The 17,397-nt window shown below is 42.0% G+C and overlaps 1 protein-coding gene across 1 annotated transcript in view; it reads left to right on the top strand.

Annotated features, from left to right (window-relative positions):
* The first annotated feature begins 3,037 nt into the window (after positions 1-3,037).
* The window catches only part of pde4a (phosphodiesterase 4A, cAMP-specific), a 51,285-nt gene continuing 36,925 nt past the window's right edge, over positions 3,038-17,397 (top strand). The window contains exon 1 of the mRNA XM_031312413.2: positions 3,038-4,254. Coding sequence (XP_031168273.1) covers positions 3,959-4,254 — 296 coding nt within the window. The 5' untranslated portion in view covers positions 3,038-3,958. The remainder of the gene's footprint in view (positions 4,255-17,397) is intronic.

Genomic DNA, 17,397 nt, shown 5'->3' with positions numbered 1-17,397 from the left:
AATTAGTTTAAATCACTTTGAGTTTTGTGGAAAGCAGTTCATGTTCAAGTACCACATATGTGTGAATACTTTTAGGTCCATTAGGTCCGCAAGACAAGGGTTCTTGTTCATTATAGATGGCTGACGTGCATTGCTAGTGCTTAATTTATCCATCAGTGATATATCTGATCACTGATATATCCAGTGATGCTCACTCCAGATGCAGATACTTAAGCAGGTACAAAAACTATGTTCACATTGTCACTCCTTATATGAACACATTTGATTGAACACAGAAAATCTATTTATGCTACATACATACAATATCACTTGAACCTGTGCACACTTTTCAGCCATTTCATTTAAAGCAGCTTAATGTCTTATCAAAACCTTCGTCTAATGCCTTATACTATACGCACTCTGTTGTAAAATTGTAGCTCAAAGCAATATTTCTTTACATCTAAAAGAATGCAACAGCAGTGTATTTCTGTTTCTGTCCTGCTTGCTCTGAAATACAGACAGCTGGACATGAGCACAAAATAAAACAATGATTTAATTTAGGTTAAGGCAGAAGAAAATAGAGCGACAAAGCATTTGGACAAGAGGAAAACAACTTTTAAGAGTGTCAGTCGGTTTCTAAAGCCAGTAATTGCAGCATGGATAGAAACCAGACTACAAATCTATAAACACTCTCACTGCTCTGTCAGGCTGTGATGCTCAGCATAAATCAAAATGGTTGGTTTTGTGGTTTTAGACCAAGCGTCTGTTTATGGTTATGCACTTGTTCTCCATAAAACCATAGCATATGTGAGGGTTGGCAAGATAAAAATGTTGATTTGTTGTCAGAATACAGGTAATATTTGGACATTTTCAAAATAGTTTTTTTAGTGTTCATAGGAAGTCTCCAGATATGGCCAACATTTCTTTCTGGTCACGTTCTTCCCTCCTGTTTCAATCTATCAGAGCAGAGGCGCCACCACTGGGGATAAATGAAGTAAAGCTTTCAGGGGACCCCTGAGGGTAGAAAAAGAAAAAAGTGGACTTTTAGTTAATTCTTAGTGGCACCACTCCTCCCCCAACACAGCTTTTCTCCTGCTGCAGCGTGCTACACACAGCGTTTGTCTCTGGCGGCCTCCGGCTAATGAGCTCCACTCGCCTGAGGTGTGAGGCCTGAGGTTGGAGCTGCCTGCACTGTAGTTCAGCCAGCTAGCATTGGATGGAGCCAGTGGGTGGGATAGTAGCAGACCTCTACCAAGACTCACCATAGCCCCTCACTATGGCTTTATCAAAGTTACTACAGTCTGTGCCATCATTTTTATACGTATTTGACACATTCCTGGTTTGATGTTATTCTTTTTGATGCATGGCCCTAAGTGAAAACGTAATGTAAGTGTCTGTAAATTGTTTCTGAGCTTTAGATCACACATTGGCACCCAAGACGTTTAAACAATTTATAGCTGTCAGTGCTGCCATTCATGCTATTCAGAGCATTACTCATGAGAGCGTTCAGACTACGCTGGCAGGGGAAGAAGAGCAGCAGCAACTTTAAAGAGTTTACAGTACATCCAAACATCCATCTGTCTATTTTTTAAGCTCCTTATCTGTGTCAGGGTCACGAGTGGCAACAAGCAGAACAGCCCAGATATCTTGTTTCCCAGCAGCCTCAGCTCTTCTTAGGGAATCTGAAGGCGCTCCCAGGTCAGCTGAGGCTGTAATGAGTCCAGCCTTGGTGTTTCCTGGTGGGCAGGTTACCAATAAGAACCTTAACTCCTCTCAATGCTCAACAGCTGTGTCTTGAGAAACTTTTTGGTTACACTTTACTTGAAGGTATCTACATAAGAGTGACATGACACTGTCATGAACGTGTCATAAACATTATAAACAAGTCATAAACGTTTATGACATAACGCTTCTGTCAGCAAGTGTCATTCGGTTTTTGTCATGACAAGTGATGGTTAGGGTTAGAGTTAGGGTTAGGGTTCATATGTCATGACAGTGTCATGTCACTCTTATGTAGATACCTTCAAGTAAAGTGTTACCAACTTTTTTTTAACCAGGTGCTTCACCCCATTACAGAGCATTAGGCAAATGTGCTCTATCTTTAACTAAGGACAGATGATTTATTTTCCATTTAATGCACCCGTGTAGAAGACACAGGGAAAGCTGATCCCCTCCACTTGAAGAGCTATTACGTTCCATCTAAAAATGGCACAATGATTCAGCAATGAACCATGGTCTCAGATGTGGGCACGCTCATACTGATCACCTGCTAGTCATGTTCAGCTACAAACCCCTCCAATGCAGGGAGGACAAAAGGTTAAAGATTAAGAAGGTTAATGATCAAGAGTGAAATCTGATTTAGCATCAAATAAAATGCACTGTAGACCAAAATACTGAAGTAAAACATTGGTCCCAGACAGACAGAAGTCAGCTCATTGTCACAAAGGTCACTAGTCAGATGCTTTCATCCAAGGTGTTTACAGTAAGCTACCATTAGCTGTGGTGGCCCTGATGGGAATATATAGTTTTACCTAACAATGTGAGTGCCCTGCACAGCTCACAAAGCAAAGGGATAGTGTTTACTTTTGTTCCTCATCTAAAAATACTGGGTGCAGCAACACAATGGGACGGACTGGAAGGTGTCAGTGTTGTCACTCCAGGGGACATATAAACATGTACTCCTCAAGCATGGACCGTCTAAGTCAAAGTGACAATTTCAGCTACAAAATAATAAGATGTCATGTCTGATCTTGTAAGCCTCTTTTTCAACTGCCATCATTTGAGCAATTTGCTGTGTTTATTTTCTGTCAAGGAAATGTGCAGTGAATGCACGCATGGGGCAAAACATAATGGATGAGCACATAACAGGTTCAAAACCCTCCAGTGCTGGCAAATCACTGAGGAGAACATCCACCCAACCACAGATAGACTGGGCTTGCCAGGAGAGAGGGAGAGAGAGAGAGAGAGAGAGAGAGCGAGAGAGAGCGAGAGAGAGCGAGAGAGAGCGAGAGAGAGCGAGAGAGAGCGAGAGAGAGCGAGAGAGAGAGAGAGAGAGAGAGAGAGAGCGTTGTGGTGAAGCTGTTGTCGTCGAACTCCAGCAAATATGAGAATGGGAAGATAATGGCCCACATCACTGAACATGATGACTGAACATCCGCAAATATCAATTTGTGTCCTTTTATGATGCATTCTGACAAAACAAGACCTGAAGAAGAGAGTCTGGACAGCAAGGAACAAAGGATCGCATGTGGTTTTTGGACATGTCCAACCATTCCTCACACCATCCTGATGTTTTGAGAAGGGATGGTTATTGAGTCCAGTACAACATCTTGCTGAAAATCATTGGATCCAACATCTCCATGGAGGAATTATTGAAGACTTCTGCGGTCTAGGCGCACACAGAGATGCTGTAGCTCTACATGAACCGTGATAGATTGAGTACTTTTATGGAAATTGCTTGGAAATTTCAGCTCATCTGAAAGACATAGGGCAGCAATAATACCACACCACACACGCATAGAATCGAGCCCCGGCGATCTATGTGTCTCTGCAATAAGTGGCTGATAAAAAGCAATACATTCTCTCAAATAAATAGTCATTCGGTTGTGCGCCATGGGCGACGAAACGTCAAACTTTAGGGGAAGCAGCAGGACCGGTGTCTCATCACCAAAACCCAGGACTCGTGAGGATCACGGCGGAGCGTCGATTATACTAAATTAAAACTGATCACCACTGAAAACAATGAGATTAATGATTTTTGGATGACTTGTCAGATTACCACTGTGACCGTTTTTGATGTTATTCAGAAAACAAGATTCAGATCTGGGCTGTGCTGGACTTGGTCACTTTGATTTGTTCGCTCAGAGATCAAGTGGCAGAAAGGGACATGAAACCTTTTGTTTTGTGCTTCAAATAAACGAATACAGCCATATCATTTAATCAATAAGTTTAAAAGGGATCTTTAAATTTTGTTTGCACTATGATGGAACCACCACCATGCGCGAAGAAGAGCCTGTCCCTGTCGCTCCCGGTTCCCCGGGAAGGACAGGCGACTCTGAAGCCTCCGCAGCATCTTTGGAGACAACCCCGGACCCCGATCAAAATCAAACACCGGGGGTACTCCGATACCGACCGGCATCACCACCGACATATGGAGCGCTCAGACGCCGTGGATACGAGCGACCGACCAGGACTGAAAAAGTCTCGGATGTCCTGGCCATCCTCTTTCCACGGGACCACAAACACATCGATCGGAAATTGTGTCGGGAATAAACGGTAGGCGAGAGAGGGGTGTGCATTCCAAACATCCCAATAATAGCCCATGACAACCCACAAGGCATATGCGTAAACGAGAGGGAAGGAGGGGGTGCATTTTAATGAGTGCGTAATAACGCAGTGTGCCTGAAGGGTTAACTGATATGAAGCGCTTTCTACCAGGAGGCGGGACGCGTGGGTTTTCGGTGCTGATGCGTTATGCGTCTTTGGATAGACTGTCAGATGGGTATAAAGCGCAAACCAGTCCGCCCACTCGAAACGCATGAGCAGCATCTGTAAATACCAGTAACATTTTTATGAGCGTCCACATGTTACATGTATTCGATAAGAGACACGAGGCACTGTCGGTTTAATGACACCAAAGGTCTAGTAGGTGCGTTCGAGCGTGCAGTACTGAGATATCGCCATCCAATCCAGGCCTTTATCAGTTTGTTTGCAGAGGGAGGTGTGGGGCCCAGTGGGCATGACCAAAAGTGAAAGCCCCCTGTTTACTAGGATGCACCACACTGCTGAAGTGCCCTTTAGCAGGGCACTGATCTCTAAGAATATGATCCTGACATCTGACCTCCTATGTGTGGTGGATGAGGTATAGAGGTTGTGTTGAAAAGTTATGAAGTGTTACCTGGACTGTCACACAGATGGATTCTGACTGCTTGTAATTGGCCCACCATGGGCTGCACTCTGATCAGACATGACAGTAAAAAATTCACCGCATTAGGGAAAGGATATCAGACACAGCAGAATTATATGATACTTAAACTCCACCAGCCAACAACTCTTCCAGCACTTAAATCAAATTATACCATGCATGTTAATCAAGCTGATTAGATAAAGGCGTTTCATTAAGTGAGTCATGGAACGATACAATTTTGATACCAATTCTTTGTCCTTACACAACAATTGCTCCATTTATCCTCCTCCTTTATCCTTAGAATGCAGCACCTGGTTGTTTTTATTGTTTGCTTAGTTTGCTTGTTTATCTTAAAGATATATAACATACAATTGACAACTTGTTCATTATGGGCAGGGGTTAGGGTGGCTGTTTATGTGACTCATTTATGTTATATTATGTATGTTTGTATCCCTGCTTCTAGGAGAGATTGTCAGAGAGAGAGAAAGTCAAGGCTATAAATGCTGGTTTTCCAGGTCACTCCCTTTTCCACTCTGTCCTTTATGTGACCTGAAATCCCCACATGTTCCTGCAAGTGAAAGAGTTAGTTTACATGCTGGACTGTTTCTGACTCCTTTATTATCCCCCTCACACTCTTCCAGTCACAGACAAAGCCCAAATGTGCTCCTTCCACAAGAGCAACACATTAAACAGGTGATTATTAGACTAATAACACATCCCTGAGAGTGCGCTGGGTCTTAAGGGGACTTTTGGGGTCCTGTTTTTTTAATCGTGTTATTATTTGTTTTCTTTCTTTCATTTTTTAATGCCACAGACGGCCTCCCCGGCAGGCCCCTGGGAGAAGGGCCAACTCCAGCTGACTGGAGGAAGGGCTGATTTGTATTTCAGTCCTCAGTCCACATTTTGAGGCAGTCCAATCTTTAGTGGATTGGGACTGACTCTGCCTGCCCTTCTCCTTCTGTGGGCGGCAAAACCATGAGAGGGCAGAGAGAGAGAGAGAGAGAGAGAGAGAGAGAAAGAAAAATATAGATGTAATTTGATTCCGACAAGCTCAGTTCTTAGAGCACACCAAGCTGGCTCCAACTGTGTGTATGTGTTCATGTGTGTATGTGCCTCGGCACATCCAAGAGGTGATGTGTATGGTCTGTGGGTGTTTGTACTACAGATTGGTCGGCAAGAGGGTGCACAGAGAAATGAGGGCTGGTAAATAAATGTTGTGTATCATGAATAGTGACGAATTGCAGCATGCACAATGTGTGTACGTGTATGGGCTGTGCACAGGTTAGTGTCTGACCTGCAGGCTGTATGGATCACAGTAGGCCCTAAATTCATCTGTTTTCATATCAGTGGGAAGCAAGAGCAATTTCGGTTGTGTTGATATTATTTTCATTCTTTTCACATATTAGAGCGACTGTATATTCTGCATGCTTACTTATGTCCCAATAAAGGACGCTTTGAGCTGGATGCTTCATCTCCTCGCTGGATTTATCAAGCTTTATGAACATCTGGCCGCTCTGTGTTTTTAGCTCAAGGCTAACTTGCGTTGAGTTCCGGCAGCACCATGCACATCTGGTCTCACTACTGCTGCATTTCACTGAACCCTAAGATATGAAAAAAAGACAGATACGAACTTGCCCCCTAAATCATTCTTAGGGCCTTTTCACACCTGAAAGTCCGAACCAAAGTCTGGACCAAGGTTCATGTTTTTGTTACATTGTATACATTTGATCCAGTTAGTTTTGGTTTCACACTGCAGTTATGCAAGTGCACTAATGAACTATATATGACAAAACTACGTTCTGTTGTCATCAAATATGTGAACCGCATCTCCCGATGGTTGTAATTGATTGGTTTGTAGACGAACTTCCCCGTCCTCTCGTATCTTCTCTCTGGTGTCGGAATTCTTGTGAGTTTTTTCCAACTGACTCCTGCTCTCCCCATGTTACCGCAGCTCCTTTTTTTTTTTGTTGCGTTGTTGAGAAGCAAGACACAGGAACTTTACTTGGGTTTTGAGGAGCTACAGCATTCATTCAGAGATAAACTGAAACCTACACTTTAGATATACTACCACTTAACAAGTAAACTGCTAATTTATTCTCTTCTCTGATAGCCGACAGCTGTCTGGTCTGAGCGCATTCCCCATCACTCTCTCTCACGTACACACTAAGCACTGAGCTATTCCTTAAAGGAGCTACGCTTCTCTTTTAACATGACGATAGCCTGCCAGAACTTCCTGTATTTGGTCTGAAAGTCTGAACCATCCCAAAAATGCTTGAAATGAACCGGACCATGGTTCAGTTTGATCCGGACCGAGTTTACCTCTTTTAGTTGGACCAAATTTCGGCTGTTTGTTGTCCGTGGGAGGTTTCACACCTGTAATTTTGGTGTGGATCAAACTGAAAAGTCAGAAAGTCAGGACCAAACAAGGTAGGTGTGAAAGCCCCCTTAGATTGACAAAGGTCCAAGTTACTAAACAAACATTGGTCATCAACAGTTTTGAGAAAAAACTGAAGCTGAATAGCCTCATGCTGGGATGTTTTAATGGAAAGAGGAATTCAGGATACATTTTCAACATTTTTAGCTCAGCACAAACTTTAAAAATGTTTTTGTTGCCATTATAATGATAAATATCAAATGGTCAAATGTATTCTCTGACTTTGTTGTTGGAAAGTGGAAAAAGTAATTGGTCTTTGATTGGTTGGGCACTGATCGACCCAGTGATGACCTTATCTCGAGGAAGCAGACCTTCGGGCAAGTCCTCATCTGGAGGTTCGAAAGATCAATCAGCCTGAGAGATGCTGGTGAAATGGTTTAGGAAAAGGTTCATAGAGAAACAGATTGCACCATGTTACTATAATTGATACACTTGCTTTTGAAAACAAAGCCCTCCCAACAGTCACCAGTCGAGGGATGGATAGCATCAAGAGGGATTCTGGGTGTTGTTTAGCATAATTGTTTGAAGAATCATTGTCTGTGACTGTTTTCACTTGTCTATTTTTGCCTCTATGTTGTATCCCACAAAATGGCAGTCTTAGTGGCAATCAGCTTCCCCCCAAGAGTGTCAGTCTGCCTCCTCTTCCCACCCCCAGTGTCTTTTGTTCGACCATCTTGTCAGTCCTTTTATCAGAGGATGCTAATATGAGCGTATCAGTCATCAGGTCCCATCCCCAATATGCTCTAGGAAGTTCCAACAGGAAGATGACTGACTGACACTGAATGAGTAACAGCTCTTCCCGCAATTCTGTTGCTATGGTTACTTGTTTTGTGCATTTGTAGAATATATTTCATTTTCCCAAAAAAGGCAAAGCCTACAGGCACTTGATGGGCTTGACTGTATAATTTGTCAGTATGTAGTAGATCCCACTGGATATGCATCATGACTTGTATGTTTATAAGGTGAGAAAGTGAATATTAACATACCTCTGTTGAAGAACTGCAGTCTGCTGATAGTTTAATCACAGCACAGAGCTGGTTCAGTCCTCTGCAACACTTTCCAGCCAAAGCCTGCCTGCCTCCCTCCCTCCCTCACTCACTCACCTACCTACCACTTCATGCATTCTTTACACATGCATTTTTTTTTCTCCCCCAAGCTGAGATCCACGGCCGTTTGTAAGCTGGAGCTGCTCTTTGGCCGGCTGCCATAATAATTTAGTTCATAATGAGGTACAGCTCCAGCTAATTACCACAACAGCTGTATTTTGTTGTTGATCATACATTTACATTTATTCACTCTAGAAACAAAAAAGCCTCATGCAGAGAATATTCATTAATTATCCCAACAAATGTGTTTTAATAGCATTAAGTAATACACCGCTTATCTCATTTGTGTAGTGGAACCATCTGTTTAAGCTACAGATTGCACTCTTCTGTGAATACGTTGCTTTTTTCACTACTCTCGGCGCTAATTAGTATCTGGAGACAGTTCATGTACTGGAACGGTGGTCGCTATTGGTTGGCTCAGGGAGATCCCAGAGACCTCAGGTAAAACCCCTCTGAGATCTTGGTGCAATAACACTGGACATTTTGTTCACTCAAAGGGGATGCATGCAGCTCATCCAAGGTCCTTCTTTGTGTTTGTCTGATAGGAGGAGGCATTCACGGGCTCCTCAGATACTTAGGCCACATAACCACATTTAGCACAGTCAGTTTGCTTCGTGAATCGGCTAGAAACCTTGGCATCTTTGCATTTTAATTACTTTCACACTGAATCCTCTTGAAGCGATGATACACAAGTCAGTTGTTTTTTGTTTTTGTGTGGATGGGCAAGGATCCCAGCAAGAAGAAACAAAATGAGCCATGGCATCACAAATCCAAGTTGCACAACAAGTCCACCTGTGACCAACAAATATCACCCAGTTTTGGTGCAGCTAGTCTGCTTACATTTAGTCTGAAACAGCACCAAGTCCTTAACTCCTTTTCATCACGTTTGTCATGTCCATTAAACCCCCTTAATGGAACTTTTGGCCACAGTTTATTATGCAACAGTTTCCTCTCTCTCAAGATGTCTAGTGTGATTGTGCTAAACCTCATGCTGGCCATTTAATATTTCTTGAATCACTCTTTTGTCCATAAAAATTACAGCCTTTGATTGCTGCATTTTTCTCTTTTTGATCCTCTATCCTCCCAGTGCTTCATTTCACCCCAGTGTAAATGGGGAGCATTGATTCCATCTCTATTTCTGTTCTCCGCTTTGTCTCTCTATTGTGTGGCCCATCTCACTGGTTCCCTGTAGCTTATGAAATTCTCTCTGTTAGTCTTGTTCTTGCTTACAGCGGCATTAAGCACACAGTTTCTCTATCATACATCTATCTATCATTTCATCCCACTCTCCCTCTCTTGTCCATTGAGATCATCAGCTGCTTGCAGAGTCTCTCCCCCCTTGAAGCCTTATCAGAATCTTAAACCTTCATATCCCCAGTGGTGGAATGAACTGCCCACCACTGACAGTGTGCAGTGCCTCATCTCTTTCTATATTCTTCTCCTTAAAGGTAATTTACACTGATGTCATTTTTAATTTTTCATGATCCAGTTGTTACCTGAAAAATCACAGACTTCAAGGGCATAGTAGACACATTAGACACAAACACCTTCATTATATGGCTAGCAATCAGCTGCCGTTAAAGAGGGAGTTCAAACAGAGCCGTGCATCAAAGAGCAGCATATTTGAAGGAAAAACAAAAATACAAACTAAAAACCATCCTGTGTGAATTCAGAATTAACTTTTTCCTTGGATTTATTTTTCTCATGTCGCAAAATTAAATTTAGCTTTTTCGTAGTAGTAATAGTAATTTATTCTTCAAGCCCATAGGTGCTAAGAGGAACTAAAAGGAAAAACCTTTTTAGTGTAATCAAGTCATCCACTTCAAACTGCTGAGACTCAGGAGAATTTAAATGTCAAAATGTGCGGCGTATTCAATTTATTATACTTAGTTATATGATGGTCGTTCTGTGTGAGATTTCTTTACAAAGCAGACATGTGAACAAGGATATTCAGTCCATGTCGCGTCCCACCAGGTGAGACAGACCACAATCCAGACACAGTTGGCGGTCTCTGCATCTGTGGCACAGAGTGAAAGCACTGAGAGGAGAGGACGACCCCGCTGAAATGTGCTTTAGGCTGCTGTCTTAGCACAGAGCTGTCTGAATAACTGAGACTGACAACCCCTCTGTCAGCTGTGTGTCAGCACACACACACACACACACACGCACACACACACACGCACACACACACGCACACACACACACACACACACACACACACACACACACACACACACACACACACACACACACACACACAAACACACACAGTGGAGCAGAAAGAACATGTAGCGTACACCTGTCAAGCAGGGCGCCATATCAGACTAATGTGAGGTACGTTAGGGGAGCGCTGAGAGAGCCTAGTTCACAAAAAGAGCTCACAATGAATCAGAGCAAAAATAGGGATGGAGGAGTGCACCTGGAGACCATGCTTGGCACAGGCAGACACAGATGAAGACTGCATGCTCGTTCAACTGCCTGCTGATGCCAACGTCTCTTCTGAGGTATCACTTCCAGACCTCTTGCCCCAGGACTGTGTTGTTGCCCAAAATTACTGGCATATTATCAGATTCACTGGATGATTATGAAAGAGTGTCAGTCCTGCTTAGAGAAGAGGGACAGATGGCATTAATAGTGGCGTACCATGTCACAGACTTCCACACTGTGGCCCAGTCCCAGATAGTATGACCAAAGCTTTGTTCAGAAGTTCATAATTCTTCTCTAAATCATACTCGTATATGCCTATATATCATTCTATGATAAGACAATGTTGACTGATATAAAGTACGTCTGAGACAGGAATATAGCAATGGTTTGTTTCTGTCCTTTGGTCTGACTCAGCTCCACCATTGTTGTGTAATCTTGATTGGAAAAAAAATGCTGCACAATAACACTTAATGTCACTTAATGTGACACTAAATGTTTCATAGTGTGCTGATTTGGAAAGCAAAAAAACAAAATCAGCCAGCAAATATGTATTGTCATTTGAGCTGTTGGATGAAAAACTTGTATCTTGCAAGCAGTTCAATCCTTTACTTAAGTAAAAGTATGCAACCAATAAAATGTATTTTAAATATCAAAAGTAAAAGTACTTGGCTCCTGTGAGTGTTATACTATTATATATTATATTATTACTGTTTTTTTTTTTTTTTATGCTCAACGCTTTTTAGTTTATGTTTGTTTTTGAAACAACATACAAAACATACACTTTACAACATGAACATTTCCCATCCCCGCCTGAACCCCCTAATCACAGGACCATAGGACATGAAGTAATTGGCTGTTCTCTGTCTTACATTTCCAACAATTTAGTGTGTCTTTTAGACCAATTCTAAACAATCTGGAGGGAGTCCAATAGAAGCAATGCATAATCTTGAATTGAATGAGGTGCACCCTCTGACTGTAGTTTTAATATTCCTTTAATATTTCTGTCCCACTCCTCATCATCCAGTGTAATACTCAGATCCCTTTCCCATGTCTTCTTGAGGGCTGACCAGGCTCCATCCCCCAGGTTCTGCATAAGCATAGAATAATACCCAGAAGCCTCATGACCATTTCCATGAAGATAAACTTCAATAGTCCACACATTTTAAAAAAAAACATAACATTTCGTTCCATTGTTTTGCAGACGATGTACAAATCTATTTGCCTGTAAAAAAACAATGATAAGGACACACTTCAGCCTTTGCTTAACTGCTTGAGAGATCTCAAAATATGGTTGGATCAGAATTTTCTCTGTCTCAATCACAATAAGACTGAAATGGTCGTGTTTGGTTGTGCTGAACATTTTAGTGCCTGTGTAGATGCTCTTGGTACTCTAGGTTCCCATATTCATTCTTTTACCAAGAATCTGGGTGTGATTTTTGACAGTGCTTTTAAATTTGATAAACAGATTAGTTCTGTTATTAAAACCAGTTTCTTCCAGCTGAGACTTTTGGCTAAGGCTACGCAAAGACTTCGAAAGAGTCATACATGCATTTATTACATCTCGATTAGACTACTGTAACTCTTTATATGTTGGATTGGATCAGTCATCCCTTCGTCGGTTACAGTTAGTCCAGAACGCAGCAGCTCGACTTTTAACCGGGACCAAAAAGCGTGACCATATTACACCAGTTTTGGCCACGCTCCACTGCCTTCCTGTCCGTTTCAGAAATTATTTTAAAATTGTATTGCTTGTTTTAAAGATTTTAAATGGGTTGTCGCGTTCTTATTTATCAGAGCTTTTACATGTCCACACACCTGTCAAAGCACTAGTGGTGTCAACAATAATCAATTCGGCAATGCATCGGGCATGCACGATTCATCATCGATGCGGCAAAGTGCCATAATCGATTATGTCACTAAAACCTGCCACACTAAAATCAAGCACGTTGGCAATACAACTAACTTCACGAACCATGTTGATCGTTGGCATCCTGAGTTGGCTTCAACAACAACAAATCATCACTCATTCAAAGCACTGAAAGCAGTGATTTATGTTTTCTTTTTCAGGTTTGAAAATGCCATATCCAATACACTGTACCATTCAATTTTATTTTATTTAATGGCATTTATGTCAAAGATACAGGAGAGTGAAAATACACACATAGCAAAACTGTTGTTCAATATCTGACTGCTTGTATTGCCTCATGACTGATGAAAAATTTGCCTTGTTGTGTGCAGTAGAATTTTGATGCATCGCAATGCATCGTAGAATCGAATTGAATCGAATCGTTACCTGGTGAATCGTAATCAAATCGAATTGTGAGGGCAGTGCCAATGCACACCCCTACAAAGCACTGAGGTCTTCCAATCAGATGCTCCTCGATGTTCCCAGATCCAGGTTAAAAAATAAAGGTGACCGAGCCTTTGCAGTGGCTGCTCCAAACCTCTGAAATAGTTTACCTATTCATATAAGAACAGCTCGGACCGGTGAAACATTCAAGTCCTTGCTTAAGACCCACTACTATTCGTTGGCTTTCATTTCAAGTTGAGCTTTGACATCTTGTCTTTTTTTCTACTGTTTGTGTATATTGTCATTTTTTATTTATTTTTTTAGCTTATTAAGCACTTTGGTCAACTATGGTTGTTTTTAAACGTGCTATATAAATAAAATTGAACTGAACTGAACTGAACATTGATAGCTGTGTTGTAATTCTGATTGAACATTAGGCTCTAAATCACATTCAGTCTCCTTTTAAATTGCTATGTGGACAACATTTGTCCACGCAGCAAATGTAGATAACACCGTATTTAAACATTCTGGTGCCTTCGAGGCTGAAGAACTGGATCCAAAAATCTCCAGCAACAGATGGCGAAGTTGCAAATATCTAAACATTTTTTTTAAATTGAGACCTAGGGATTCCAAATTGCTTTACAACATCCTCAAGGGATTTCAATATGCCACAGAGATACAGATCCCCCATTGTGACAATTCCATTTTTCAACCAATTCCTCCAAAAAAGAGGAGATCTACCAATACATAACTTTGGATTTCACCAAACACTTGATAAAGTATTTAGAGATGGATCCAGTTCAAACAGCCGGGCCACTTTAGTCCAAACGGCATTTAAGTGAGAGATTATAGGATAACAGATAAGTCAATAAAAGGCTTCCTTTTAGCTTTATGACGAAGCAGTCTTGAAACAATCCAGACAATTTGTATAAGAGTTGGGAGAATTACTCCAAATTGTTGACTTTTCTTTTTCCGTTACTGAAATTATTAATTTTTTCAAAATATGTGACACTGTGAAGGCTTCATGTATTATTGCCTACTAATATGTAACGAGGTGCAGTGCTTGGTACCTGTGTGCACACTACAGTGTATTTTTACAGTATGTCGCTGTTGATGTGTTGATGCCAGCTGAGGCTTCTGCTTAGGAATACATAATGCTTGTTGCTTCCTGTCTAAGTCTGGGCAAAATAATTTTTTATCGTCACTGACACAGAATGATTCAGAAACCCATGAAAACAAAACAGATGCAATAGGTCTGTGTGAGGACTATAGATATAAAAAACACTGGCAATCTGTGCAACTGCAACAAGGTTTGTGGGCACACTTGAGAACTTTACATAATGCATGAAGCAGCTTATGATGTATAGCCGACTGATGAAGGTGTGGTGTGATGTTGATGCACACCTCTGACAGAAAAAGAGCTGCTGTTCCAACTCCTGAGCGCTCCTAGATCAACGTGGGAGCGTAACCTGTTTTGTCAGAGCAGTGAGCCTATTTCTTGTAGGTCATGTTCATGTTCACACATTAACACTCAACATGCAGGCTGTTGGAGGGCAGAGAGTGGAAAAGAAGAAGCATGGCCCGAGGGTTCAGGATGGCATTTTCATTTGATGCTCTACTTTTCAGTTTGAGATCTGGATGTTTTTATGCCTCTGCGCTGGTGACAGCCGTGGTGGCTGGAGGCATAATGTTTTCGACTTCTCTGTGCGTCCCATTCTCGTGAATCTCAAGAACGCCTCAAGGGAATTTCAATAAATTTGCAGAAACGTCCATTTGGACTCAAGAATGAACTGATTAGATTTTGGTGGTCAAAGGTCAAGGTCACCTCACAAAAACACATTTTGGGACATAATTCAAGAATTAATACGCTAATTATGACAAATTGAAAAAAAAGGTGAACTTGACTTTGACATCATAACATCATAATGTTCTGCAAAAAAGCTATTCTGGCCATTATTCAATGCCATAACTCAGGAGCAGAAGGGGAGATTGTGACCATATTTCACATTTGGTTGGATACTGAGTTGGTGACAGTATGGTAATCTTGGATGCCCACCTTCAAACTGTGGTGATTGTGTGTTCTTTTATGCTGCTGGGTAAAAGATGTGTGTGAAGCACCCATGTTTTGGAATTTTTAGCTTCTTTGCAGCAACATCCATATTTAAAACATTGTCTACTGTCATACAGCTTGTGTTCTGTCCTGTTCCTCTGGTAGTCCACCACAAGCTCATTGGTTTTGCTGCTATTGAGCGCATATTGAGTCTCAGGTGATTGTCGTTGCACCATGTATCAGTCCTTTGTACTCCTATGTAAAAAGAGCCTCTAAGTGAAGACAGCATGTTCCTTACTGGAAGTAACATTCTCCATTATATGGGGTTTCTAATGATGTTGACGCAGACTGGGAAGTGTATTTTACCCCCAACAAAGGCAAAGTAATTAACACCAGTGAGGCCCTAGTCCGAGTTCTCTCTGTCTTTTTGTTGTGTGTGTGTATCAAGGGGCTTATAGTGTGATTACTTGTGTGAATTGGGGGTTTTGTTGTGAAAGGTTTCCTTAAAAAAGATCAGAATTGAGTCTTCTCTCACTCCATGCAGCTTTTCTCTCGAGCTTTTTCATTGTTGTTGTTGCTGGCATTTTTGAAGAACATGAAAGGTGGACGGTGCAATCCAAAGTACTGACAGTGCCCAGCAAAAGTTTCAAAGTGTCCCTAAGCAAGAGGACCTAATCATTTCGATGTTTGCATCAGCATATTCTTAAAGCACATACTTGAAAGTGACTAAAACCAGCTGAATCCATCCACGAACTTTCAACCTTATCTTCAGTCTGAGTACCAGAAAATACCAGAGAAACATATGGGTGTAATCAAAGATGCAGAAGAAAAAGAACAAGACGAAGAAGCGGGTGCTCCCCTGCACATAGATGCTGCCTGCTTTAATAGACAACCCCTGAGCCCATTCCTTTGCATCAAACAGGTGGGGCGCCGACACCAGGGAGAAGGTGTGAAGATAAGCAGAGCGGAGAGGAACAGAAGGTAAATGTGGCAAACGAGGAAGCGCGCATGTGTTTGGAGAATAGATAATGAACGCAGTTGTCTTTACAGATCATAGGCAATTGTGTATTTTGTCACATCAAATTTGACGCAAGACCTGTCTGCGATTGGTCGTGTCCCTTGCCACTCGTGGCCGCAGTTGCACAAGCCAGTGATGTTGTGTACATGAATGTCGGCCCTCCTCTCTCTCAGGTTGCTATAAATAGAGGAAGAGAGGCCTCAGGCTTTCAGTGTAATGAGATTAAACCAAACCAGCCCCCAGTGTTTTATTGAGCTTTATTTCAGTTTCCATTCTGTATTTCAATATGTATAAGGAAGATATTGAGTGTGGCAGCTTCTACATTTGGTTGAGCATCAGTATGTCAGTGTGTGTTTGTGTACATGTACTGTATGTGTGTTTATGTGAAGGCAGCAAGAGTGAGAAATAATGTGAAAGATGTGTGTGTGTGTGTGTGTGTGTGTGTGTGTGTGTGTGTGTGTATGTGTGTGTGTGTGTGTGTGTGTGTGTGTGTGTGTGTGTGTGTGTGTGTGTGTGTAATGTCCTCATTTTGCACCCCGCAGGGCATGGCACATCTCCTAAAGATGTGTTCATCATGATGGTAAAGTGTTTGTCACCATAATGTTGTGCCGTCACAAAGCTCCAGCAACCGCTGGCTTGAAATCCTCATGAATTCCCCCCACTTTGCTTCCTGACTTTTCCAGCAGTTTCCATATTATGCATGCGAGGCCTTCTGTAGCTGCCAGTGGAAAAGTGATAGTTAACCGCAGTGCACACCACTTGTGCAACACTTTTGTCGAATTCTGATCTGTGAAAGGAGCCTCACTGAAGAGCCGCACTGGCACAGCTAGCGTGGATGAACATCTTTATGTGAGCATGTGCTTGTGCGAAAGCTTTTGTGAGACGGAAAGTGTCTGGGGACATGCAGAGTGGGAGACATCCATTCTGTTTGGACATACTGCTGATTTTCACAGCCCATATTCCCAGACTCTGACGTTTTGAAAACGGTTTGCTAGACTCAGACTGCCTTTGCTACCACGCCGTTTAGGCCCCATTACCCAATCACAGCTTCTTCCTCCATCAGTTAGGGAGCACTTGGCTCCCCAGGTTCACTCAATTTTCTGTTCAAAATCTGTTATTCATCTCCTGCTTCTGTTCCCATTAGTAGGAGAACACAACATTATCAACATCATCTGCACCTCTAAGAC

This window comes from Sander lucioperca, chromosome 21 (genome assembly GCF_008315115.2).
Source record: "Sander lucioperca isolate FBNREF2018 chromosome 21, SLUC_FBN_1.2, whole genome shotgun sequence".
In the NCBI taxonomy this organism is placed as follows: Eukaryota; Metazoa; Chordata; class Actinopteri; order Perciformes; family Percidae; genus Sander; species Sander lucioperca.
Note: the sequence above shows the minus strand (reverse complement) of the source record. Positions and strands in the feature narration are given on the sequence as shown.